The sequence below is a fragment of the Haliaeetus albicilla genome, assembly GCF_947461875.1.
Source record: "Haliaeetus albicilla chromosome Z unlocalized genomic scaffold, bHalAlb1.1 SUPER_Z_unloc_1, whole genome shotgun sequence".
Classification (NCBI taxonomy): Eukaryota; Metazoa; Chordata; class Aves; order Accipitriformes; family Accipitridae; genus Haliaeetus; species Haliaeetus albicilla.
The window spans coordinates 241,154-268,971 of NW_027212410.1; the positions used below are offsets into that span (position 1 = coordinate 241,154).

Genomic DNA, 27,818 nt, shown 5'->3' on the forward strand with positions numbered 1-27,818 from the left:
TTTGCATATGCAAATTTCCCGCTTAATTACCTTACCTAGACTATAAGCTCCTAAAGATGGGGACATACTTACAAACCTATTTGCCATCTTAATGGTTTGCAAATAATACCTTTCTTTGCTTTGCAGCTATGGCTTAATAGACTAACCATGCAATTGCATAATATATATGGGGTGCTGTGCTATTCTTAGCAAGTGTGTTAGTCATTTTATTTTCAACTCCTACATATGAATTTATTTTAAAGATGGAATTTAATGTTAAAGCTGAAGCCTGATGTTTGGACCTTGGTCCCTTGTCTTGTTTAGACATAGTTTTTCCTGTATTTTACTGTGTGTGATGGGCTGTAGCTGTTAAGAGTGGATGGTCTAGCTTACCATGGCTCCAGTTTTCCTGAGTTGTTCTGCCATTCTGTCTCTTGGTGCTTGAATTCTAGTCCATCTGGATACTGGTTTTTCTTTTTAATCCCCCACCGCACCCCCGCCCCCTTAGGCTGTGTACTTATTCTTATCAGTGTCTTGTTCAATGACACTTATAAGCATTTTTTCATTTCCTTGGATGAAAAAGATAGCTCTGTGCATGCTTCCTTGCTAGATTTATGAAGGTAGTTGAGAGGGAAACTGTTGCTTGCTTTGCAGATTTTCTGTGTCGTAGTCATATCTAGGCTTCCTTGAACTAATAAAAGTCCATTATAGCCAGAAATATTTGGGATTCTCACATTCCGTAAGACAAGCCAACTTCTAAAACTTGTTTCTTTCTCATTTCTTCCCAGAAATACAGCCTGTGTTTCCATTTGTATCAGTGTAGTTTGCAAGGTATTACATATGTGATGTTACGCAAATACCTGTTTTTTTTTCCCACGAACTGGAAGGGTGTGAGGTGGAAGTATGCATTGAGAGCTATCTCCTCCTTTTTGACTTTTGTATCTAATTATCTTCTACCCAAATAGACTTCTTGGGAGACTGTAGGGGGAAAGAAGAAAAGCCTTGGGAAGGAAAGTTCAGAAAACAAAGAGAACAGAGAAAAAAGAGTGGACAGAGAAGTGAGTCGTGGACGAGGAAGTTCCAACAGACGAGGAAGAGGAGGCAGCCGTGGCCGAGAGTGTATGTATAGTGGTTCACTTTTAAAGATGCAGACAATTTTCTTGCAGCTGAAACTGGCTGAGTTAAGAGTGAATGCTTGATGGACTAAAGCACATCCGAGCTATAGCTCAGCGCTGAAGCAATCATAACTTGTTTGTGTGACAGGTATGCTTGATCTGTCTGTGTGACTTGGTTTTGGGATGGTCTGTTCTTGTTCAGAGACAATTTAATTTAAATTTATGTCCTTTTTTGATTAATTGATCTTGTACAAATTGTTGTTCTTTATGTTTTAGAATTGATTCTTTGTAAGACTGCTTGAGAGCAAGTATGTCGCTGCACAGCTGATACACTTTTTTGTTTCTTTTAATAAAAAATTTATCCAGCTTTGACTACATCTCCTTTTATGAGTGGGAGAACCTGAAGATGTTCTCATCTTCTCATAAGGGGAATGAAAAGACTGGGATCATTATTAATCTCTAGCATATATTACTCACATAAGCCAACCAAAGGTGAGTTTCTACAACAGAGAAAATTCTTTGTGAGTTGAGACATTTAAAAATTTGCTACAGTTTATACGGGTGCAATAATATATTGTACAAAAGCTAACTGATGTTTCCAAGTTAGGTAGACTCACATTAGATCACCATTGGATATGTGTTGCTTTTTTCACCAAGTTTTATCAGCAGTGTCAAAGCTGTACACATTGCCTGTAAGGGTTGTACACAACACTAACAGATGAGCAGAGAAACTGGAATGAAAACAGTATGTTTACCTTTTCACTTAAAAGCAGGAAAAATATTTACAGTATTAGCCAACTCTTCTAATTCATTATCGGAATACATTCAAATATCGTGCCAATGAGGACATTGTGAATCTTTGTAGAATAGAGTAACGTCAAGATAGGAAAAAATACTAATAAAACTTGCAGCTGTGCTTAGAACAAATTGAAACTGCATCCATCAAAATGAAAGTAAGGGGCAGATTTTGCCAGAGGCAGATGCTGCTTATCTCTTTTTGTAAACTGGAATTAAAGATTTTTGAGATGGTTACCAAATCTTGATACTCTCTTCCCAGCTTTATGTCCGAGCATTGATGATTTTGTTGCTGCCATTAGGAGAAGTTGTGCAGTACAAAATCTCACCAGCATTTTAAGTGGCCAGTTGTTATTACTTTTTTTTCTTCTTGAAGGAGCCAGCCATCTTTCAGAGTACCCCCTCAGCAGTTTTCAGCAAAATTGTTAAGTTGCAGTGCTTTTCTAATGCTTCACCTTCACCCAGTTGTTGTCCCTCTGATTTAAATACAGAGGAGAGTTCGTTTAAGTTTCCCAGGTTGTACAGGGATGTGGTATGGACAGACAGGAGAAGAGTTGGTGTTCTTGGCTATCCCTTATTCTTTCACTGTTGCCACCCAGCACATTATCAAGGAAGCATAGTATGAGGCAGCTGTATTATACTGCACCTTCTCCTCACACTGCCCCCCCCCCCAAAAAAAAAAAAACCCACCAAAACCAACAACTAGAAGTATGTTTGCTAAGGGACATTTCCCTCTTATTAGATATTTTGCTTTCTAATTGTCCAGTGCAAAGTAAACATAACTTGCTTGTAGCTAGGCCCCCAAAGAAGAGAGATGACTGAGATCTGTTGACCAGCCTACTTTAAAGCCTTGCCTTTTCTTTTGGGCTTCAGGTTAAGCAGATGGCTCTATGGTCTCATGTATGAGTCTCTAAAGCATCTCTTAAGCTGTCCTCTCTCCGCAGTTAGAGCCGAAGAGAATGGAGTGGACAACAATCAAGGAGACAGGCCTTCGGACCGTGGGAAACGTGGCCGTGGGAGAGGTGAGATGGTGGCATTGGTGTGGGACTGGCACTGATTTCATGTCCTGAAATGGAACTCTCCCATTTATTTCTTTAAACACTTCATTTTAAGCATTTGTTGGTTATCCTTTCATTCCATAAGCACTTCAGCCACCTTTAATTTAGGTACCTCCCCCTCCCTTACCCCTTGTCATGTCTTGGTCTCAGAACAGCTTAAAAGAATTGACATAAATCACCATCATGGTAGGCTGGTGTGCTCTGGCTATGGGGAGCTGTTTCCCCAGATTGACTCATGCCAGCCGCCTGTGAGTGGGAGTGCACTGGGCTCCTCAGGATGTACCTTGGCAGCAGGAGAGTACAAGATTCCATCTGTAGGCCTCTCAGGGAGGGATTTGATGTGTACTTGTGCCGTTTCTTTGGGGTGGATACGGTTGTCAGGCTTGCCTTCTGTTTTTGGTAGCCAATCAGAGAAAGAACAACCTACCTTAGAGACTTTTTGGTAGGAGAAGGAATTTCACATGGAAGAGCTGATGAGGAGAACTGAGGAAAAACAATACTGCAGGGTCTTAGGTAGAAGTCCGATCCTGTCCTGTAGAAGAGATAGGAAAGATGTTGATAATAGATTTGATGTGGAATCAAGGGATGTGCAGTTGGTTTGGATTTTCACAAGTTGGAATGGAAAGAGGCTTGTTTTTTCTTAAAGCAGGAGGAATGAAAATGAGTAACCTAGGTATAGTGCACCTCATATGGGGAAATGGGTATTAAATGAGTTGAATTGTTAAGGTGCACAGCAGAGCTAATGTACTTAAGTAATGCCTGACTTGTGAAAAATTCTGCCTTCAAAGGACTCCTTTCTCTTTGGAATATCCAGTAACAGAGGCATTCAGCAACAGGCACATTCACCTTCATTGTCTCCAGATCTGCATCTTGAAGGAGTGGAAAGATGCAAAGACATGTAGCTTCCAGAGAGAGGGTTGTGAGAATGACTCAGTTGTACCTGTGAATCACCAAGTACCAAATGGGAGGGTGTGGTATAGTTCACAGCTACAGTTTTAGGTATGTTAGCACTGTTAATAGATGGAACGTAAATCTTTCAGTATTTGTTTTATAAAATAATCCTTTATACTCGAATTATAAAGATAGGATTTTTTTTCAATTGTTGGGTGAAACATAAAGGTTCATTTCAAATACAGTCTACTTTTTGCTTTGTAACCTTATGAACAATACACTGCTTTTGTTGTCAACACTGTAGCTCTCTAGTTGAATATCATATGTCTCAATCCAAAGTGTTTAATCATCAGATCAAACAGACATAACTGACTGAAGAAATTGGAACAACTTCAACCAATTTCTGTTCACAGAACACATAGTATTGCTGTATCTCTCTACCAAATATTTTAGACTGTACGTTTATGTGAGCAAAGTATCTTAATGAAGTGTTCTCAAATGTCTGTGATAAACCTGTTGAACGACTTCAGGATCATTATATTACAAGTGTGTGTATTCTGTGGCAGGAAATACCTAATTTAATTTTATAATGCAAGCCCTTGAAATCTGCAGGGAGTTGTATAAAGTTGTGTATTTCACTCTCAGTACTGCAGGGATGCATGACCTTCTTCCTTTGGTTATTAGTAGAAATAGTAAAAAAAAGCTTCCTGCCATTTCATTCAGTAGTCTTTCTTTACTGTTACACAGAATAGTCAAATGTGGGATAAAGTACTTCAGCTGAAAGTAAATAGGTTGCTGGTAATCACCACAGAACCCTTTTTTAGAAAAGTTTCATGCATAGTGTGTGTAGGAACCTAGGCATTGGGTACAAAATTAGGGGTCAGCTAATATCTGAGCAATGCACTGTCTCTCTATTTTAAGCTACATTCTCAGGCTGGAGTTATCTTACTGGCTGCTTTCTAGGGGAAGATTTGCTGGGCCATCGTATTGCTGCTTCACTGTAGAACAGCCTAATTTTAAGAAATTACATGCACTGAAAATAGCAAATGGGATTGACGCTGGGGTCATAATGTGCTGTTTACTGAGGGGGAAAAGCCCTGATACTGAGTATTTCTGCCCTGGTGCTGTAGGCACTAGCTTTGTTGTGCAGTAGATCTTCCATTAATGACTCTGTGTGACATTCCTTGCAACTTTACAGGGTAGTAGGTATACAGTGTACAAACACCGCTGGTTGCTGGTATGCAGGAGATGAAGGATTTGAAGTAGATACGTATTATTGACTGATTAACAGAAAACAAAAATGTATCACAGGATGTGTTTCAGGACACAATTCTGGAATTGCTCTGCCCTTAATTTTTGCTTGCTAAACGGAGGGTGTAAACTTTGGCTTGGAAACTATTTCCAAAAAATTTCTTTTTTTAAGATCAACTTCCCATCTCTCTCTCTTTTCAGAACTGAATTTCTTGAATGAGCTTAATTTAAATGTGTATATTCTCATTTCATGTGGGATAGAGTTAATTTTCTTCTTAGTAGCTGGTACAGTGTTTTTTGGATTTAGTGTGAGAATAATGTTGATAACACACTGATGTTTTAGTTGTTGCTAAGTAGTGCTTATCCCAAGTTAAGGATTTTTCAGTTTCCCATGCTCTGCCAGCAAGCCAGTGTACAAGAAGCTGGGAAGGGAGCATGGCCAGGACAACAGACCCGAACTAGCAAAAGGGATATTCCATACCATAGAACGTCACGCTCAGTATATAAACTGGGGGGGATTTGGCTGTGAGGGGTGGATTGCTGTTCAGGCATCTGTCAGTGGGTGGTGAGCAATTGCATTGTGCATCACTTGTCTTTTCTTGTTTTGGTTTTTTTTTGGTTTTTTTTTTGTTGTTGTTGTTATATTCCTTTTCATTACAATTATTGGTATTATATTTTATTATTATTGTTAGTATTAAATTTTATTTTACTTTAGTTATTAAATCGTTCTTATCTTAACCCACAGGTTTTACTTTTTTTTCAATTGTCTTCCCTGTCCCACTGGGAGGGGACGGGTGAGTGAGCAGCTGTGTGGTGCCTACTTGCTGGCTGGAGTTAAACCACAACAGTAAAAAATACTGTAATGGTGATGAGTAGTAATTGCATCAAAGTGTTTATATTTGTGTGTCAGTGTTGCAAGGATTTGTAACTGTCTGGAATGGAATCTGGTGAAGGAATTATGGAGGAAGATGGTTATGTCTTTAGGATTGTCAGCTCTAGAAATGTTACCTCGTGTTTTAATCAGCTGCAGTGTTATATAAAAATTGACAAACTTTACAGGCACAGTTCTGGTTTTTTATGCTACTGTTTATTTTGCTGTTCTCACATCTTCAATTTCAAGTGCAGGTCTGGTTCTCCCACTGTCCTCCACCCCATGTTGAAAAGGATGTGGTAGAGCAAGAAAAGGCTTTTGAAGGTACTGGGAAGACTGCATTTATGGGGTGTGAGGAACAAGCAGACTAGGACTACTCCACCTGCAAAAGAGAGAGCTGAGTAGGTGTATGGTAGAGATCTGTAAAATTTTGGTGGAGAAGGTTCTATGGGGAAATCAACTGATTACTCCAAGTATGCAAATGTGGGAGTATTAAATGAAGTCAGTAGGTTACGGGTTTGAAATGAACTTATGAAGGTGGGTCTTCATACATGTAGTTAACCTGAGGAATTCCTTTCAATAAGTTGTTGTGGGTGCTGAAAATTTACACCCAGAGAGACCTGACAATTTCATCCTAAAAAAGAACCACAGCAAGAAAAGGAAAAACCACAGAGGGTTTTGATGTGTGTAAATTATCTTTGGCTGAGGAAGAGCCACAAATGGTTGAAGACGAAGAGAGTGTCCAGAGAAACTGCGCTGTGGCTTCAGTTCATGTACTCCTCCCTAGATGTCTAATTGGTCATAGCTGATAATGGGATAGCAGGTGGGTGAACTTTCAGACTTGATTCAGCACAGAAATTGTTACCGATTCATGTGTAGCAATTATCCTGGTTTGCAAAGTGAAAATGGATTTGTCACTTTTACTTCTGTTCCTCTATTCTCTTCCTCTTCATTCTTCCAGAGCAACGTGAGCATGCCATAAATGTGGATGCTGACAGGGAATTTTTTTCTAGCAAAACAGAAATAAAAGTGAAAGGGGCAAATACTATCTTTTAATTTTGGACTTAAACAGCATGATGAGAAGCCTTTCAACTACTTGTTTTTTCTGCTGGCTGTATAAGAAAACAAATCAACTTATCCTTTTTGTAAATATCTGACTATAGTCCAGCTTCTGTTCTTGGTATCTTTTTTTTTTTTTAATGTTTTTTAGATAAGAAGTATGCTATCCTTGAAAAAATTGAGCTTCTTTAACCAGAATTGGATGTCTAAACAATTACTTGTTTTAAAAGCTTAGCACAGCTGGCACAAACTATATTTTGGATTTCCTTTGCCAGAACTAGTAAGGATGTTGGTTTTTTAAAACATGAATGTCAATAAGACCTTCTGGAGGTCACAATCTGAAGTATGTTTAGTTTTGCTGTAGTTGGTTCTGCATTGGTTAAGGAGCAGTGTGTCCTGTAATTTTTTTTTTTTTTTGAGATTAACCAGAACTTAGCTTTAACATAAGTTATTTTCTTTTAAACGTAACTTTTAGAGTTGAAAGTTTTGTGCACATGCTTCTAAAAATGGTTACTAGAGTACATGCAGTATATAAAACTGATCCAATGCTTCTAGCTTTATGATGACTGATAAGACAAAAGTGATTTGAATTATTAAATATAACTTCAGTGTTTGTTTTGGTAGTATGGAATACCCAGAATACAAACTTTCTATACTTAGCCTCCTTATCTGTTCATAAGGCTTAAGCCTCTGTCACCTCGGTGTCTGCTGTGAGGATGGCTGGCTCTGCATTTCCAGAGCAGAGATCAGAGCTGTTCAGTTACTGTGTAATTGGAGATAAGCACCAATCTAGGGTGTTGCCTGCCCTTCCAGTCTGCATTTCCTTTTCCTTTCAGCTGTTCTTAGGCCCTTTCTTAAACTTAAAGTGTCTTCATCTAATTTAAACCCATCTGTGTGAAAATCTGAGTTTTGAATAAAGCACCTGTGTTGCAGTGGAAGGATTTAGGTCTGCAAGCTCAGCAAACTGGATTTTCTACAGAATAGGCTATTAAGTTAATGGGCTAGGCCCATCTGAGTTGTGGTACTACACACTTATCTCATGCTCCCATGTAATGTGTGTTTGTTTTGGGGGAAGAAATGTTGTGAATGAGATGAACGATTCTTTCCATGCATGGACGGTAGCAGAGTGAATACTTGATTGTGTGATTAGGAGTGTTTTGAACTCCCAGTGGGTTTTAGTGGAAACAGAAAATCTCACCACCTGCTTGGGTCTAAGTGTTGACTTCTCTAGAAATCATTCCAGAAAAGAAAAATGTGAATATGTGATGGCTAATGTGAACCTAGTCAACTGAGGGAGATGTGCTGGAAAGCAGGAAAAAATCCCAACAATGCATAGTTAAACAGTTACAATGTTAAAGGAAACAAAAACATGTTTTAAATAGTTCATTGTTTTAAGTGATGTTGGATAGGGGTAGTGACAGGAATGTTGATCAGAATCAACTTTAAATGTAGGTCCCCAGTCCTGGATTCCTGGAGCAGGAATGAGTACGCAATGCTGCCGTGATACTTTAGGCTGTTGTTTGTAGATCCAAGTGTAAAGGAATGTGGAGAAATGTTATGAGGGTTTATATGAGGCAGGGCAGTAATTTTGTTCTTTGCCTGATGCCCGTCAGTTGCTTTTGTGTTCCACATGCTGATTAATTGTAAGAAAATCTATTCCTTTAGGCTCACTGGAAGATTTAATGAGCTACAGCCAAGTCACTTGTTCTTTTATTGTGGGTAGATAAAATTGTTGATAGAAAAATTGCTGATTGTGAATTACCACAGGAAAAAAAATTGGTTTTGTATATGCTGACTGTTGAGATCTAACAACTTTTTAGAGTAGTGTTAAAGCTATACTTTTTATGTTACAAGCATAAACTGGCATTACGGCTGGGGGAGGGGTTGGTCCTGTCTGTCTCTGGTGCATTTGAACTGTATCAGAGGATTCACCTAAGTTTAAAACTAATCAAGCCAAAAAAGAAAAAACAGGGGCAGGCAGCATGGTAGCTGGGGACAACAGGTTTTTTTGGTGACTTATCCTGGTGTAAAGGTGACTAGTTTTCTGGTATTTAACAAGTAGGGAACTGGTTTGGAGAGCTGATCCAAAGTGAACTAATAATTTCGTTTTCTGATAATACTTTTCTGCTTGCTCACTGGTATGTGCAAAACTGTCAGTGCAGGAAAGAGAGTAGAGCTTGTGATCACTGGTGAGGAAGACCTCAGTTGATTTAAATGTATTTACGTTACTGTGGGATTGCATGCTCAGAATTTGGGTCCCTGCTCTGAATTGTGGTGTGAAGCTTGATTTGCTCACTGACCTTTTGGTCACTGTTAAAAAGCATCAGAAGTTTGCAAATACCTAATGGGCATTCATAGTTGCTTCATGACTAACTTCTCTGTGTTAGAAGACTGTGCCTTCTCATTGTTTTAAGGCTGTGTTTTAATTTTGGCAGCTGAGAGAAGTAACTTTTCTCAGCATGAGAATTTAAGAATCTATTAGTGATCTGGTTGTGTCAAAGAGAGTACCAGCCCTTCTCCCTGTTTTCTTGCATTAATGACTATGATGTATGAGATTCCATGTCCAAGTTAGGGTGAACTTTCAGTGGTGAGTACTCACTGTCCCATATTTTGAATTAGTTCTCTGTGTCTTTTCTAGCTTTGAATTTAGTGCTTTCTGTAACGTTGCTGGTGTGATACTTCCCTTTTGTCTTCATTAGAGTGCTTTTTGTTGCATTTGTTGATTAAACTTAATTTAAGTTCAGTTTTTAGAGAAAGCATAGACACAGCTTTATGAAGTTAAGGGAATCCACTTGAAATTCAAGTTCAGGGTTGACTTTCAAAGTGATCTGGTATAAAACCCCCCCTTGCTGGCTAGTAGTCTAATACTGTGCATGGAACTTCAGGAACAAAATTATTTCTTTCTAGCAATTTCTAAAATTGTTAGAGAATCTTATTGCTGTTTTCAGCAAGTAATTTATTGTGCCCATGCTGGTATGGCATGTTACATGTGCCTTGCTTGCAAAACTTCATCATCTGCTTAATATGCTATGTTTATTCTTTCGGGCTTCTGCACTTGGAAGGCTGGGGAGACTTACCTTCTCTTCTAAAATCTGTTTGTACTTTCATGCTAGCTATTCCAGTTAATCTCTCTGTACCTAATGTCTACCTCACTGAAGAATATTTCTGCTTGACTGTTTCTGTGATTCACAGCTCCCAATTGTTCTTGTAGCTGAACTTGTAAAAAATCTGTTGATCTCTCTTCTATGCATCATTCGTAAATGGTGTTTAATACTGTATTGATAGCTGTAGGAAGTAAATTTATTACACAGATGGCCCCAAGTAAACTTGTTTAGCTGGTTCTGCTCTTAAAAAATTATTTTCTGGGCAGAAACATAATCCAGAGCGCACTGACTTCTGTGCCTCTGAGAGCTGTGGTCTTGTTATGCCATGGATCAGCTTCCCAGATTGGGGATTTTAGGTGGGTGAAGGAGAGCAGAGCAGTAGAATAGGTAGGCTGAGCAAGTAAGTTTAGAGGCCGAGTTACAATCAGTTGGGTACAGTGGGGTCTGGGGTACTGTTGTATGTGGCAGAGCAAAGAGCATGACTTCACATGTGGGCTTGGTGGAGAGGGATGGCAATTGCCAGGTTGCAGCTGTTGTTACCTCTTTCCTAACCTCTGTGTGTCTTCTCTCCAACTGTTTGTGAAAAGAGGGCAAAAAGGGGAAAATGTAGAGATAGATGTAAGATCTGGCCTAGCATCAGACCTTAATTCTTCTGTGTTCTTGTCCTGCCAAAATACTGTGTTGCTGTCTGGGAATCCTTCCTCTGCAGGTTTCCATGGTTCCTCTGTAGCTAGCCGTTGCCACCTTGTATAGGATATGGGTAAACTCTTTTATCAAAATGTGGGTAAAGCTATCCTGCTATTTTGATGCTTCTGAGAAGTCCCTGAAAATGTAGGTAGTAGACATTTAGAGGCCCAGAAATATCTTTTAACACTTGGACAGTGAACGAGTGGTAAGGGGAGGAACGAGTGGTAAGGGGAGGGAAAGCAAAGTAATTAAAATAGGAACTTCCTAATCTGTTTTTACCATGCCCTGGAGTTACTGTTCTTATTCAGTTTAGGTTGTCCCCTGAAAATAAGGGGTAATTTTGATCCAGGTTTGAACAGCGTGTCATGGGTAATTCTGATGTTTAGACAACCATTGTGTTGGTGACTTAGGATTATAACTTTTGTGCTCTGGTAAACCTGCAGTTGCTTGGTGACTTATAATTACCACATAATTTTCTTGTTAAAATAAACACTGCTTTGTTCTCAGTCTGCAGCTCTTGACCTCCTCCTGTTCTTGTAATACAAAATAATACTCATAGTTTTCCTCAAAAAACCCAACAAACTGAAAAAGCCTCAGATACTGAGGTCGTAAAAAGAGGGAAGAAAAAAAAAAATCTGTGTAGAAGTGTGCTGCATGTAAGAAATAGTTTCTAACAGTTTATGTAGATATGTGCTTTATGGATGGTTAAGTAATTAAAAAATGCCCTGTTGGCACTGTGCAATATGCAAAAATAAAGCCATTCACTGTATCATGAAGCTTGTAAACTGAGGCTGGTAACCAAAATTGGAGGCAACAAATATTTGTTTTTGTTAAGAGAGAAACGAATATTCTTGTGGGTGATAACAAGGAAGTTGTTTGAGTAATTTGAATTGGGTAATTTTCATGTCAGTAACTACGATTAAGGGGGAAGCAGAAAGACTATGTGGTTGCAGGTTGACAAAAGCACAGGGAGGTAGGGGTGGAAAGGTGGGCTGAGTCAAAGAAGGAAACAAGTGGAATATTCAAACTTTCTCCTCACAGGCAAGGAGTGACACGGAATTTCTTCAAAGATCAGGGTACACAGGGAGGCTGGGATTCTAGAGCATCTTAGGGAAGAGTGAGAAAGTAGATACAAAATTTGAACAATGTCTAGTGATTTGGCAGTAGCAGTCTCATTTGAAATGCGTCTTTAGGTAAGTCCTTTTCTTGGCATTTGGAGCTACTTCACTGGATACAGAAAAGAGAGTAAAGAATTGCAAGTCCTACTGAAACGCGCAGTCTTAGATGAACTGTGGCTTACTTGCGTGTGTTAGGGAAACAAATTCTCCTGTGACGAAATTTGGGAAGTAAATAATACTTAATTTTAACTATGGTAGTTTTATTCTTCAACCATAGTATTTTCTAATGTGACAGACTAGTGACTGGCGGCTCCTCTGCTGTTGCTGTTAAATGGTGTTTTCTCTCCTAGGGTTTGGACGTGGCAGAGGGAGAGGAGCGGGGAGGTTTTCAGCCCAAGGCATGGGGTAAGAAACATGCAGAGCACAGATTTTGGCAAGGATCAAACTCAATGGCAATATTAATTGACAATATTGCCACTGTATGTATTAATATTGCTGTATGTTTGATAAACCAATATGGATATAAAAATTCACAAATCTGTTAGATGATTAATGGATTATTTTTGTTTTAAACCAGTATTTCTAACTAGACACATCTATACAAACCTAATGTGTGTTCACTCAGTGTTAATATCTCAAATTTCGATAACCCCTTTGTACCTATCAGTAGCAGCCACATAGTGCCTTGGAGGCTGAAAGTTCTGTGTGGTGTGGATAGTCCTAGGTCAATTTAAAAATAGATTTGTTTCAGTGTAGTGTAGAACATACAAGTTCTATATAAACCCAGAAAGTCTAGCAATTATAAACTTTCTCCTGTTTTTAAGGTTTCACGCTTTAGCTGTTTGGACATACATGGATCCTAAACCAGAATCAACAGAAGTTACGCAGCAGCTCTAAAGTTTGTTCTCAGTTTTGTTGGAATAACTTGCTTCATAGAAGTGTAGCCTCCACTACATTCACTCAGTGTTTGCCTTTAATGGCATTTGGTGCAATGTCAGTGATGTCATGATGAACAGAAGGCTCATTCTAGTCCTCTAATAATCCTTCTTGTTCGTACCTGGAGATGAAGTGAAAAGTGTTTTTTCTTCAAAAATCCTTTTTCACCTTTTGCTGCATCTGTGTGTTTTGGCATCGGTGTCAGGTGTGCATTCTGAAATAGTCTTACTGATGTTCTGACTCCTGTCCTGCGCAGGTCTGGTGCTCTGAAAGGACATGATACTGGTTTCTCATCAGTCAGCCACCTGCTGAGAAACTATCAGCTGAGAGGGGCTTATCGTTGTCCATATAAACTAATGCTTTATAAGACTGGGAGGAGTAGCTATGCTGTTAACTGCTTTTTCAGGAACTGTTTTGGTTCAGTTTCGCTACAGTAATTATTTTTTTTCCAGTCTCCTCCCTTTCTTCTCCTCTTCTTTTCTCTTTTCTCCCTGTTCTATCTGTGTCTGCTCATAGAGGAAAAATTTCTTTTGAGACCAAAACTATCAAGATAAATTATGTGGAAATCGAGTTGCTAAATATAATACAACTTCAGCTAAAAATGATGACACTTGTGTTCGTTGAATGACCCATGTGTTCTCTTCCATTTCTTAACTTTTAAAACTCTAGGACATTTAACCCTGCAGACTATATGGAGTCTTCTGCCACTCATGGCTTTGGGACAAAATCAGAGATTTGGGAGACTGGTCAGAATGATGCAGATGATGGAACTGGTAAGATGCTTCAAGAAGTGGAACGATTGGAATGAAAGAAGACCAGTAGCAAATTGGCAGTTAAAATAACCATTCTGTTAGTGTTCAGTTAAGTTCTGAAAATGTGAATACATGTCACATGACACAGACGCTAGTTCATTTTTATAGCTTAACTGCTACTAATGTGCAGAGCACATGCTGTGTAGCCTGAGTAACTATCTGGTTAGAATGAAGGGAAAGCAATTTGCAATTTTTTTGTTTTAGTACTAACAATCCTTTGAGAGACAAATGATTTGAAGAGTTATTGGAAGAACCTTGTATGTGAAGAACTGTTTAGATATCTTAAGTACTGCTTAAGAGCTCCCCTAATATAGTTAAGGAATTAAAGTCCTACTGAAGTGATTGGTCCACAGGCATCGGGAAATAGGGTGTGAATATCTAAGTAGGAAAAGAAAAAGAAAAGAAAAACTGTTCACAAACATGAATTCACTCAGTAAGACTGGGATGGCTTTGGAAGCCCCACCTGTACAATGCAGGAATGTAAGGATGTGAGTCTCTGGGATAGAGGAGAGTTCCAAGATCTGCCACCTTTGAAGAGAAGAATTATTAGCTAAAGCACGAGTGGGCACTTGAATGGAAGCCAAAAAGCAGTCTGCCTGTCTGAAGATAGAGGCAGCTATGTGTTTCTGTATGAAGTTTCAAGTGTGAAGTATGCTCTCCTGGCTAAAGGCAAGAGACAGACATAGTTTGGAAAGGAACCACTTAAGAAGTGGTCTCATGGTGGTTCAGAAAAGAAGAATGTGACCTGCTTGTCTGTGATTGGGAAAACAGGATACCTTGCTGATTCCCATATGCTGTAACAGGAGATGAAGACAGAGGAAACCCTGTGTCAGGATGGAGAAATTAATGTATGTTATTGTCCACACTTGAGAACCACTGAGTGATAGGAGAGTTTTGTTTTTTTAACCCCAGCAAAGGTAACTCTTCTGATCTCTTAATTGCTGAAGCCTACTCAGATGATTTTTCATCAGCCTCTGTGTCAAGTGTGGAAGGAAAAGACTGATACTGGAGGCCACGGTGTGCTCCATTGAGCTCTGCTGTGAGCTGCTTGAGATGCAGCTTTCTGAACTTCATACAAGCCATTTTCCACTTAACCAGAGAAGGCAATAACAAGCTTAGAGTTTAGGAGGGCTTGTTAGGCAGCTGTCTTGTCACTCTGAGTGCCTTCTAGTCCAGTGTGGGAGAGCGGCCCTGAGTATATGAATGATTATTGAAAAGGAGCTCTTTTGCCAAATCTGGCGTCTTTCCAAGGTGTTACTTTTGAAATTACTTGGTGCTATAGCGCAAACAGAAATGCACCTTTTACTTTTACTCATGTTAGTTTTTCAAATAAGTTTATCAAATAATGAGTTAGAAGGACACCTAATGACTTGAAAATTCCCCTAGGAATACTGATACTGTTGTTTGCTATATGGTAGCAGAGGGTAGGGTATGTTGTCACAAGTATTGCAGAAGGAATACAGAAGGTTGACTAACTAAAGAAAGATATACAAGAAAGGCATGAGGAGACTGGACCAGAGGCAGAAAATTCACTGCTTAGTTATTAATGAATGCAACTGTAAGGTTGTGACTTATGAATGACTTTGACTTGTGCTCCACTTTCCAAGTCAGCTTGAATGTTTTGTGACCCTCCCTGCTAACTCTGGGTAGCCTTCATGTGCCTCCCCTTATGGCAACCTCTGTTCCTTCTTGTAGGCATCTCCTCAGTCTTCAGTAATGGAAGAATTCTGCTTAGGAATAAGAGTAGCTTGGTGTGTGTAAAAAGATCCCCGTAAGATTATGAATGTGTCTACATGAGGGTTTTGCTGCTGAGCAAATTGGTGGAAGTTCAAAGCGTACTACTTGACATGTGGAATGTTTTTTGGATGCCAAGTGTGTTTGTGCTGTTAGGCTGTGCGCATGTCACTGAGAACTGCACTGAACTTCAGTGATGCAACTTAAGGCATGTATGGGAAGTTGAGGGGCATGGTATGGAGAAGAAGATGTGAGAAGGCATTTGGGAATTTTCCCTGCCCTCATCAGATTAATGGTTTTTAGGGGTATCAATGAGTGAGTGTCAATGTGGGGAGTTCCTGCAAAATCATTTGGTTGGTGGAAATTTAAAGTAAACTAGTTAAATGTGAATGTTCTTTTTGCGTGCTAAGTACCTTTTTGCTCCTAATCTTAATTTACTTTCAGTGCAAATGGGAAAGGCACCATAACTGACAAAAATGTTTCTCTATATATGACTATAGAAAGAGTGTTTTATTTGACAGTGTTTCTTCTTTAGACAAGCTGTAGAAATGTCTGAAATAAGTCCCTGAGCCAAAAAGAAGATATCTTTTTAAAAAGAGGAGGCTTTAAAATTGAATCATTTAGCTTTATCCAAGTGGGAAGCACTTTCAACCTTGTGAAAGAAAGCATCTTGAGAGGAGGCTGCAGCTGTGGTGGTAGTTTTAAAGCAGAAGAGAGAGTGCTGGGAAGGGAGATGGAAGCAGCGGTGGGGGGAAAGAGTGGCAGGCAAGGTATGGGGCTGGAAGCAGGTCCTACAAAGTTGAGCTGGTGATTTAGCTTTTTCATCACAAATATTAGTTTTCAGTTGTTGGGGTTTTTTTCCTTAATTTACAGTGCGGTTGTGTTAGTTACAAATCAACAGTCCCAGTAATAAATAAGTTACCAATGTGGAGTTACTGAAGATGTGAATGAGGGTGATTTACCTGTATGGAAATCCATAAAGCCTGCAGTAGGCTAATGAAGGATGTCAGATAAGAGCGTACACAGTGAAAGGGCAGGATGGAAGTCCCTCTCTTTATTCCTCATTACCCAGTCCCATTTCTTCTTTCATCTAAAAAGAAAAAACAAAATTAGCTCGTACTAGCTACTTGCAAAATTAGTGTATTTCATCTGCAGTTACATTAAAAAGGTGATAACTGGGCAACTACCTGGAGAAACAAAACCAATTTGCTTATCAAAATGTTTTCCGAAGACATCGTGCAAATACAAGCTCTCTGTGGAGTTCTGACTATTTACTCAGTATTTCCTCTTTAAGCCGGTGCTGGGAAATGATCAACATCAACGTTTTCAATTAAAAAGAAATACACTATTTGTTCAAAAATGTAGTTGCCCCCATATGAGCTCTGAAAGCGCTCTAGATAGAACCTCTTGTCCTGAATTGCTGCAGATGCCAGAAGAATCACTGTAGCCTGAATGAAAGGTGCACCATCATGTAACCTGATAGAAAAGCTAGCTGGTTCTGTGGAGGTAAAATTTGGTGTTGTTGGTTGAAATAAGAAGAGAGTTAAGGGCAAATCTTTAATGATTCTTAACATTTAAGTGTAATTGTATTCCAAATAATTCGGCATCTGTTTTCCTGCATCCTAATTTTTATAGAAGTAATGTATAACTGAAAGGCAAAGAGAAGGGACAGGTGAGAAGAAACGAAATAACTAATCCTCATCCAAAAGGGAATAAACTTGAACAGTGTGATTAATATTTTCTTACGGGCATGCTGAGTGTTCAATCTCTTGCCTTTTTTATGACATACAAGGCAGTGGGAGATCCTGAGTGACAAATCACAGCAGTTGGAGGTGGTCACTTCTCAAAGTAGGTTAAAAAATGGTATTGTATTCTGATAATTTATTGCTAGCTCTACTTTGTTAGAGTTTCATGAGTTTCACAGAAAACCTTCCTTCGTTTAGTTATGAGCAGCCTTACGTGACCCTGAAGAACGACAAGAAAGAAAAAAGAAATTATAGTGTAACTGTCAAGGGGGAAAAAGGGAATTGTGTAGCTTGGAAGTTACGAGGAAGTGGTTTTTTTGGTTGGTTGGGTTTTTTTTGGTTTGTTTTTTTTTTTTAGGACTGCTGTAAAAGTTAGAAGAAACATTTTAAGGAAACCTTGAGGTCATTCTAGAATGTGAATGTAATCCAGAAGGAAAGGATTAGTACCTAAGTTTGGGATAGGCCAAAATAAAATTATTTTGGGGCTAATATCTATGACTGATTATTCAAAAAAAAAGGAAAAAAAATTAAATAGTGTGACAGGAGGTGAAGAATAGGAGGAAAATAGCTGAAGACTTGATGAAAACATATTGTACACTTTTTATGGGCTTTATAACTTTCTAAAACTGAACTTATTATAAAGGGAAACAGCAAAGAGTCACAGATAGCCGTCTAGGTTGAAGTTGCTATGACAAGGATCCTTGAAAACAGAAAGCATAATTTATGTGGAAAACAGAGATCTCTTAAATTGTGATGCTTTGCAAGGCATGCGGTAAAGGTTGGGAGGAGGTTATATGGAGTTGCAATAATGCCAAGGTGGATTTTGGACTGAAAGGAAATTGACGCCCTTGTGGCAAGATCAGACTTAGAATCCCATCAATAGGAGGAAGGCATTAGCAAGCTGGATTTAATGCAGAGAAGACCAGTGAAATAACTGAGGCTGGAAGGATTGAGTTGGGAAGGTAGAGTGTTAATAAGTGACAATAATAAACTTAGCAACTTGGGTAAACTAATAGAGGGGTGTGAAGGGTGATGTTCAGTAGTTAAAAAGAGTAAATGCACAGATCCATGTTCATAAGTAGGAGCAGCAGGTAAACATTTAAACTGAATGTCAGGAAAATGTCCCAAGTATTATTCCAAACAGATTCAGCCTCCCAAAGGTGGTGGGGGATGCTCAAGAGTTGAGCTTGATTTCTCCGAGCTCTTTTCGTGTTTGTTTTAGCGAACTCCAAGCTCCGTTGTGAGAGTGCTGGCACCAGCATGAGTTTTGTCTTCTACAGACGCAGGCCTTGCTCTGACTCATGGGAGACAAATACAAGCAGGACAAATACCAGGAGGTATTTCTTTAAAGAAGAAATAACCAGAAGAAGAGATCCTGTGCTGGTCAGGGGAAGGGAAAGGAAATCAACTGTTTCTCTAAAAACTGCTGCTCATTGGGCTTTTCCTCCTTTCCAAAAATGTGTGAATTAATCTAGAAATTTGAGGCATTGTAGTAATTTTGCTGTGCTCAGATATGATTATTAGTTATTTTGCAGCATGTAGAAACCTCTTGGTTAGGGGCTGTTTGGTAAAATGTAAGCACGAGGTGTTTCAGGCAACTCTATATTGCTCCACAGAGCCAACACAGAATGGATATTACCTTGCTCAGGACCTGCCAAATAATTTTGGATTCCAAGGTATAAACCCCCTCTCTTCTCCCCACTGTGTGTATATCTTTGTGGTAGGCCTGTTCACCTCACTGGATTAGTGCCATTCCACCCTCCTCTGCCCAAGACGCTGCTTTATAAAGGTGTATAAAAGAATGCACTAATGTAGTGATGGCATTAGTACAAACGTGGATTTGATGCTGTCTTCAGGGGGCTTGTTTCTGGATGAATGTGTCTCCTCTGAGACACATGGTTCCTGGTTAAGTAAAAGGAGATGGTTAAAGCACTAGTTCTTTTGCTTTTGTACTTGATTAAAGGTGATGGTAGCAGGAACTTTACTGCTGGTGTTTTCTTCACTCATGGTTACTAAATGAAGGCTCTGGTTGTTGCTGGGATAACCTTCCCTATGCTTACACTGGTGGGCTAAGGTCCATTTATTGTTCTTGCATGTCTGTGCCTGCTGTTTCCTGTGGAAGGGATCAGGTTTTTGCATCCGTAGGATCGTTTCCTGTAGTTTTGCCATTGCTGCATGCTGTGGACTGCACGCTGTGCTCCAGTGTTTGCCAGATAAACTCTGCCACAAGTTACAGGAAGGAGTGTTTTGCAGCTACAGTGGAAGCTTATTGTCTCTTCTGCTGCCCTTATATGAATTACATGTTTTAAAATAAAATTGCTCTATGAGGGGAATGGATTGGGGTTGTTCTGCCCTGAGGAGAGAGTTAACAGGTTGGAAAGGAGCCTCCAGAGGCATAACTTGGGTCTGGGATTTGAATTTGTTGAAAGTAGTATTATGGATGTCGGAGCAGGTGGTGTGGTTTTGTTTTGTTCAGGCTCTGTATGAATTTGTGCATGAAACTGGGAGGTCCTGTGGGAGGGCTGAGTAGCCTCTCACTGTTGTTGGGGGCATAGGAGCAAGTTCTTCTAATATTTGGGATTAATCCCTGTTTGCAGACATGTTTGTGCAAATTGTGTTTTATACAGTAGTGGCTAAGAAATTCCTGAAATCAGAAATTAAAGGGGGTGGGAGGGTGTGGAACCTTCCCAAAATTTTAAATCTGCAGACTGGTTTTCTAGACCTTCCCATGTTTCCAACCACCATCTCCTCGCGTCGTGTTCCACTAATAATGGAAACAGGATTGCTTATAAAGCAGAATGGTTGAAATGCGACATTGTGCTTTTAGCTTGTAACTGTTTTCTTTCCTTCCCCAAATTACAATAGGAGCATGGAAAAACTCAATAGAAGAATGGACAGCAGAAGACTGGAATGAAGATGTAAGTGTACCTTGTTGGATAGACCGATTGATTATTTACCCTTTTCAGATTTTCTGTGTTGTCTTCAAAAATTAAATGTTTGAAGTAATACTTTGCTGTCTGCGTGCAATGATATTTCTTATTGTGTTTCTTGCTGTAATTCCTGTTTAAAATATGTATGTTTAGATAAGCTTATTTTTTAAACAAAATTGAATCAAGAAATATTAGTTTATTTTGCTGGGTGGACAATACATCGATAATAAAATTTTAAGTTTTATCCCAAATTAACTATTTGTGAATTATAGTTCTCTGCTGCTCAGTGCTGATGGGTGTTAACTGCTTACTTCCCCCACTATTGTGTAGGGATTTAAAGACATCACAAGACTTTTATGTAGTTAAGTGCTGAAGCTTACTAAACAACTTTAGACTACTCATTTGATGCTTTTTGTTTGAAATCTGCATAATTGTTCCACTTCGTCCACTTCATAATATTGAAAAAAGGAGCTAGTAGTATGCTGAAGTTAGCGCTTAATTGCTTCATTCCGGTTGCTTCATCATGATGTGTTGTCTAAAGTACTACAACAATTTTGGTTCTCTTTCTTTATCAGGCAAAAGGTGTCTTCATGTCTCCAAATACTTGGCATTTGTAGTCATCATGTGTGAAAATTGAATTTGTGATTTTAAGTTTTCAGTTATTGTATTAAAGCTTAAGTAGTTCAGAAAACAAATGAGGTAGCAAGAAGTATGGAAAAGAAAACTTAGCTTTTGAGAAGTTTTTCATGTTTTATAGGAATATCCATTATGTTATCTATGTTTATTTTTAGAAGAGTAAGAGATTGTCTTGGAAGTCATCCCTTTTGCCTCCTCCTGTAGGGTGCATGTCAGTGTTATCCATAGAAATATGTGAATGTTTTGTATAATAGATAGGAAAACTCTGTCCTTATCTAATGAGAGGGCTGTCTTTCAAGAAAATTAAAAGAAACTAAAATTCCTAGGTTATCTCTGTCAGTTACTGCCAAAAGCTGGCATCTTTTTTAAACCTGTCCTGTATTTCTGCAGTGTATGCTAGAGGTGGACTAAGGGCTAAGGATAGTGAAAATTTCTGGCCTTGTTTCTCACCCCTGTTTGAAACTAATACAATACAACATTTGTAGCATGGGAGGGGGGTGGTGAGCAATGCTGATGAGGGATAGAATTTTTTAAAATTAATTATTAAAACTGAGTAATTTGCACCTGAATTTTGAAAGAACAGCAGATGAAATCTCTAGCCTTTTGTTAATTTTTATTAATTTTAGCATCCTGGAAAAATCCCAGTAACCTAGGAGAAAGTTGTTCATGTGCTGATGTTCAGACAGATTGAATGAAATGGTGAGCCCAAAACATGCCTGGGGGAAAAATAAAGGAAAAATTGATTTATCTGATTTAAAAAAACATAGAAGCATAAGAATACAACTTGTGCCATTCAGCATAGTTTTATGGAAGATAGATCCACTTCAAATAAATCTGATCTTGGTCTTTAAGTCAATTATGAGTTAACTGTGAAGATAGAGTATGTCCTTGTAAGAGATTTGTTCTACGACTTTTGTTCTAAAAATAATTACATGCTATCATGAAACACATTTAAGTGGTTTAAAACCTACCTTGCAAATTTTGGCAATTAGATCTTTTGCAGGAGGACCCTTGCTCAACGTGGGCATTTCTGGGAGGACTATAAAGGAATCCAGTCCTAGGCCAAATGCCATCTAGTGTCTTTATCAATGATTTGGAAGCAAAAATAAAATCACTGCTTAATAAAATGTATGGGAAATCCAAAAACTATTGGAATGGTATTTAAGAATAAACCAGTCATGCAGAGAAATCTGAACCTCTGCTAGATTTGACCTGTTCAAATGAAAGATGTTTTAATATAGCCAAGTGCCCATTTGTTTTATAGGAATAAAGGCACACCTCCAGAACAGGGGCTGTCTTCTGGAAAGCAGCAACTGGAAATTTTTCAGGATTGTAATCTATGATGAAAAAAGAACAGCTCAGCATGCTTGCCTAAAGGGCTGATGCTGTGGCACAAAAAAAGCCATTGTAGTCTTTTTGCTTGTAGGCACTCTTCCCTGTCTCTTAATCATTCTTGATTTATATTTCTTTATGTGGACTCTTCTGAACATGATTCTGAAGCAGTGCATCAAATTACTTACTGCTTTTACAAAACAAAGATTGTGGAAAATAGCTGAAAATCATTTACTGATAGAAGAGGTCCTTGAGAGTGAGATTTTTAGTTTACCGAATCTGAAAAGGTAACTTTATTAGCATATAATGGTCTTTGTTTTTAGTCTAGCAGACAAGCCATAATATAAATCTGTGGCTGGAAAATGGAGCCATGCATTTAAATGTATAATAAACAAACAATTCTAGCAGCATGACTAAGGATTAAAACAACTGAGGAAGCTGATGTATTTGCTGTCTGCAGATAAAGACCAGGTGTATTTCTGAAGACTGTTTTTGTTTAAATGTGGTGTTGTCTGGTCAGTTGCAAGTTATAAGCAGATGAGTGAAATTTAATGTTTGTGAGCTGGGAAGGATTAGATTTTTTGATCTAATAGTCCTTTCTGGTATTTATCTTTAGTAGTAAGTATTGAACAAGTATCGTAGGTTGTCAGCATGCTCCTAAATGGAGTGGAAACTAGTTGCGGTGAAAATAGGAGGTTGTATTTTGTTAAAGTGATATTCAGGGCATGGACAGTGAAGGACCAGACAAATGTTGAGGTACTGTAGGTGGCTCTGGGTTTTCCTGTTAAAGTTGTGATCATATTCTCCTGGCTAAAGAAAACAAAGTTTAACTACAGAAACTATCAGAAGGGGAGAAATAGAATACATATGAATTGCTGGAAAGTGGATGAAGGCAAACATTTTCTGTACAGTATTGGCAGTCTTAGTGTGTTTATTTGAAACAACAGCAACACTTAAAAAAAAAAAAAGGAAAAAAAGTGTATTTTAGTGGGAGTGTTTCCTTTTTCAGAAAGCAGCATGAGAACTTGTTTTATTTTCTTTAACTTCAGTACATCATATTAAAGCAGTAATAAGTTTTTCTTATTTCTGATTTGTTGATGTTGAGTTTTTATGAGGATCCTGGAGTATATTTTCCTTTCTCGTCACATATCAACTGGCCATAGGAGCTGGTAGCTAGTTGTTAAATATGTTTGAAAGGACGAGGGGTAATGGCTTTAAACTGAAAGAGGGTAGATGTAGATTAGATGTAAGGAAGAAATTCTTCACTGTGAGGGTGGTGAGGCACTGGAACAAGTTGCCCAGAGAAGCTGTGGATGCCCAGTCCCTGGAAGTGTTCAAGGCCAGGTTGGATGGGGCTTTGAGCAACACGGTCTAGTGGAAGGTGTCCCTGCCCATGGCAGGGGGGTGGAACTAGGTGGTGTTTAAGGTCCCTTCCAACCCAAACCATTCTATGATTGTCTGTTTGGTGATTGGAGAATTATTTTTATCATAGGAACAGGAGCTGAAAAGCACAGGCGTTTCACTGCAGATGGAGGAAATATCCTTGTGAGGCTGATGTTTGCAAATGGTTCATGACCATTCATTCAGTTCTGGGAAAATGCCAGAGCCTCAGTGAGCCAGTGTAGTGTACAGTGAGGGTAAATAACTTAGGAGCCGATACAACTACTTCTAAAAAACACTAAATACATCTGCATAACAAAACTTTTCAGCTGCTGCTGCATGAATTATGTGCTTTGACAAATGCCATAATCCCAGCAGACTTCTGAATTAGGTGCTTGATCGGAGCTTGTGGCATGAGTTTGCCACAGGTTGTAGTATAAACGTCAATGTGGCCAAGCTGGTAGCTGGAGACTTTTGTTTTGCTTGCTGATTCACTTGAAGAGAACGCTTCCTCTCTCATATGTCAAGCATGCTTTTGTGTTGTTGCAAACATCCTCAGCCTTCTCGATTTTCTTAGTTTTCAGTATTCATGTGTTTTGGCCGCAGTTAGTCTTATCCTGGGTTATGTGAGCATAGGAAACTGTTGACATTACAAAGAATTTAATATTTAACCAAGGGACTGCAGACGATAGGTTGCTGCTCATGCCATTAGCTGGCCTCCTTTTGCCATATAACGCAGGAGTCTTGTAACACTGCAAAAAGTACAGTGCACGTTGTTCTAAAATAACACGTACAGTGGGGAAAGGCCTGAACAATAGAAAACTAGCCTCTTTAATTGGAAATATGCTTGAGCTGAATCTTCTTTCTTCATTTTGGTCAGTACATAGAGTTGTGGGCTAGCTCCATTATGCAAAGGACAGAGTTGTGTTCCAGAAAGATGAGACTAAAGCACATTGTATTGGCAGGCAAGGGAAGGGAAGGAAATGGAGGGAGGAACTGTTGTGATACCCATTTTTGCATGATACAATGTATTGCACATAAGTGGGTGCTAGGAGACTACATGAAACATTTCAACTTTGCCTCTGAGTGGTAAGTGATTGCTCCCAGTCAGCCCTTCTGTGTCCAGTGTTTCATAGGAGAATCCCAATCAGATGACCATGTTCAGGTATATAGGTGCTTTCAGTAGAGCTGCCTGTGGGATGGCAGATGAAATTGGCTCATGTCCGTGATGTCCTTTAAACTGGGCTGCTAGCAATGTATGCAATTAAAAATGCATAATTTCCTGGAAGAGCTGTATTCAAATGTCACATTCTAAAGGGCTTATTTCGGGGTGTTTGAATAAGTCAGTTATTCTTTAGTCTAAATACAAAGCTACACCAAAGAAGTTAAGGGTGATTTTGTGCAAATTTAATTTAAAATATAACCATTATACATGCATATCTTTATCTTGTTCAACCTAACCTGTACTGGCTTAAGATGTATTCTGGTTTGCAAGTATTCCTGTCAATACAAATGAGTTAGCCCTAGGAAGCTGTAGCTGTTTAACTATTTTTTAAAAAAGGAAAGCTATTAAAAAGAAAAACGAGCAGACAGACAACCCGTCTACAAAACAAAATCACCCCCTTTTCCCCCCAAATCCCAGCCAACCAGCTCCCTCTCACCAGCTACCTGTGCAAGTATCTATCTTTATCGTAACAGCATGGTGAAAGCAGTACAGTTTTCTGCTGTGGGTGGTCTGACTGGTTATAGTAGTATAAGCAATTACATGGTTCTCCCTTTATTATTGTTTTCGAACTCATGCTCACAGAGCAAATGGTTTAAAAAGTTATTGCTGCCTCTAGTAGAAATGCCAAAAAGGAACCATGAATGGTAGCTCACTGTCCCTAGCTGAGTGCAAAGATGCCTCCGCTGCTGATGTGACATGAAATGTAAAACACAGGGATACATGAAATGAGTGGGAACGGTGCAGTATGTTAGATTTCCGCAACAAGATTTATCAGAGCTGCTCTATGGAGTCCTAAATTATGTCTGCACAAGGTATTTTTACACTGATGATGTACCAGCTGTCATGTTAATTACATTCTACTAGTATATTTTTCAGTTAAACTATTGCTCAAACTGATGTACTTACCTTGGTGTACCATAGTGTGTGTTCAGTAGATCAAATTTCCTAACTCTTTAATTAAATTGGTACTTGATCTGTGTAGAAGACTTTGCTGAAGTTTGACTACATGTTTTTTTCTTTCGAAGCAGAGCTGCAGCACGGAATCATAGAATGGTTTGGGTTGAAAAGGACCTTTAAAGGTCATCTGGTCCAACCCTCCAGCAGTGAATAGGGCCATCTTCAACTAGATCAGGTTGCTCAGAGCCCCTGACTGTGAATGTTTGCAGGGATGGGGCAGCTACCACCTGTCTGGGCCAGCCGTTGCGGTGTTGCAGCGCCCCGATGGTAGGAAACGTCTTCCTTGTATCTAGTCTGCATCTCGCCTCTTGTAGTGTAGAGCCGTTGCGCCCTGTCCTACCGCTACAGGCCCCATGAAAAAGTCTGTCCCCGTCTTTCTGCTGAGCCCCCTTTAAGTATTGAAAGGCCGCAGTGAGGTCTCGGCGGAGCCTTCCCTTCTCCAGTTGTCTGGAGAACCCCAACTCTCTCAGCCTGTCCTCACCGGAGAGGTGTTCCATCCCTCTGATGATGTTGGTGGCCCTCCTCTGGACCCGGCCCAAGAGGTCTATGTCTTCCTTGTACTGAGGACTCCGGAGCTGGATGCAGTACTCCAGGGGGTCTCATCAGAGTGGAGTACAGGGGCAGAATCACCTCCCTTGACCTCCTGGCAGTGCTTCTCCTGGTGCAGCCCAGGGTATGGTTGGCCTTCTGGGCTGTGAGCACACATTGCTGGCTCATGTCAACTTTTTCATCCACTGGTACCCCCAAGTCCTTCTCGGCAGGGCTGCTCTCAATCTCTTCATCCCCCAACCTGTACTGATACCAGGCGTTGCATCAACCCATGTGCAGGACCTTGCACTTGGCCTTGTTGAACCTCATGACATTCACATGGGACCACTTCTCAAGCTTGTCCAGGTTCCTCTGGATGGCATTCTGTCTCTCAGGCATGTCAACTGCACCACTTAGCTTGGTGTTATCTGCAAACTTACCAAGGGTGCACTCAATCCCCCTGGCATTGGTGAAGTTATTAAACAGTACTGGTCCCAGTATGGACCCCTGAGGGACACCACCCCTCATCAATCTCCATCTGCACATTGAACCGTTGACCACTATCCTTTGGATGTGACCATCCAACCAATTCTTCATCCACCGAACAGTCCACCCATCAAATCTATATTGTCAATTTAGAGAGAAGGATGTTGTGCGAGTCCGTGTCAAAGGCCTTACAGAAATCCACATAGATGACATCCATAGCTCTTCCCTTGTCCACTGTTGTAGTCACTCTATCATAGAAGGCTGCTAAGTTGGTGAGGCAGGACTTGCCCTTTAGTGAAGCCATGCTGACTGTCTCGAATCATCTCCCTGTTTTCCAGCATAACTGGTTGTAATGGTAGTTTGACTTTGCTTTTATCTTGGAAGTGCCTGACCAAGATGGGATTTCTGCAGATGTCACAGCAGTAAAGTGTGAGCATGTGTATGATTAAAATACACTTTTTTCCCCTCTCTCTCTTTTTCAGCTTTCTGAAACAAAAGTCTTCACTGCTTCCTCTGTTCCAGCTGAGAATCACGTGACTCCTGGGCAAAGGTAAGCTGCTTTTCCAGGTTTTCCCTATAACTTAAAAACCTTCTGCTTGGTGAAGCAATGTTAGCTTGCACATATAAAATGTTGAATAAAACATATGGCAGCCCTGGTCAGAGATTGGTCAAGCTAATTTCAAAATTGCAGAAGCCTTGCTTGCAAATCACTGGTTTTGTGGGTTCCTGTGTTACCTATTATTGACTGTGGAAGTGGAGCCAAACTTACCAAATCCACAAGCATAATACTGAGAAGACCCTGTCTTCTGCACAGACTGCTTACAGGCAGGAACAAAAGTAGCTGGGAAGAAGAGTTTTCTGCTGTTGAAAAGAAGCTTTGCTGTTCAGAAAATGGAAGCCTGGCCCTGTAGATGCAGAAAGTTCAGAATGTAGTGCTTTGACAAATATATTAACAGAAAAGCTTGTGTTGGCAAGAAGGTAAATTTCCTGGTAAGCATCACTGTTACTTGCCTTCACTGATGATACAGAGTTCAGACAGAGAACCAAAAATGTGGCAGTTGCTGCCATCTTTTGCTTGCCTTTGTCTTCACCCAATGCCTGGCTGATGATGTTGTGGAATCAGTTGTCTGCATTAGCCTCAAGTCCCAGGAGAGTGGTTTGGGACAGAACTTTAGTGTCATGAAGACTT

The 27,818-nt window shown here is 39.6% G+C and overlaps 1 protein-coding gene across 15 annotated transcripts in view; it reads left to right on the forward strand.

Moving 5' to 3' along the window:
* Positions 1-27,818, forward strand: part of LOC104315786 (ubiquitin-associated protein 2-like) — a 79,488-nt gene that overhangs the window by 34,328 nt on the left and 17,342 nt on the right. For 11 of the 15 annotated variants that reach the window (XM_069777760.1, XM_069777764.1, XM_069777761.1 and 8 more), the window contains 7 exons: positions 945-1,098; positions 2,834-2,911; positions 12,279-12,333; positions 13,534-13,637; positions 18,772-18,831; positions 20,021-20,073; positions 27,112-27,179. In XM_069777760.1, the coding sequence (XP_069633861.1) occupies positions 945-1,098; positions 2,834-2,911; positions 12,279-12,333; positions 13,534-13,637; positions 18,772-18,831; positions 20,021-20,073; positions 27,112-27,179 (572 nt within the window). The remainder of the gene's footprint in view (positions 1-944; positions 1,099-2,833; positions 2,912-12,278; positions 12,334-13,533; positions 13,638-18,771; positions 18,832-20,020; positions 20,074-27,111; positions 27,180-27,818) is intronic. The other 4 variants (XM_069777757.1, XM_069777758.1, XM_069777759.1 and 1 more) reach the window with 2 other exon arrangements.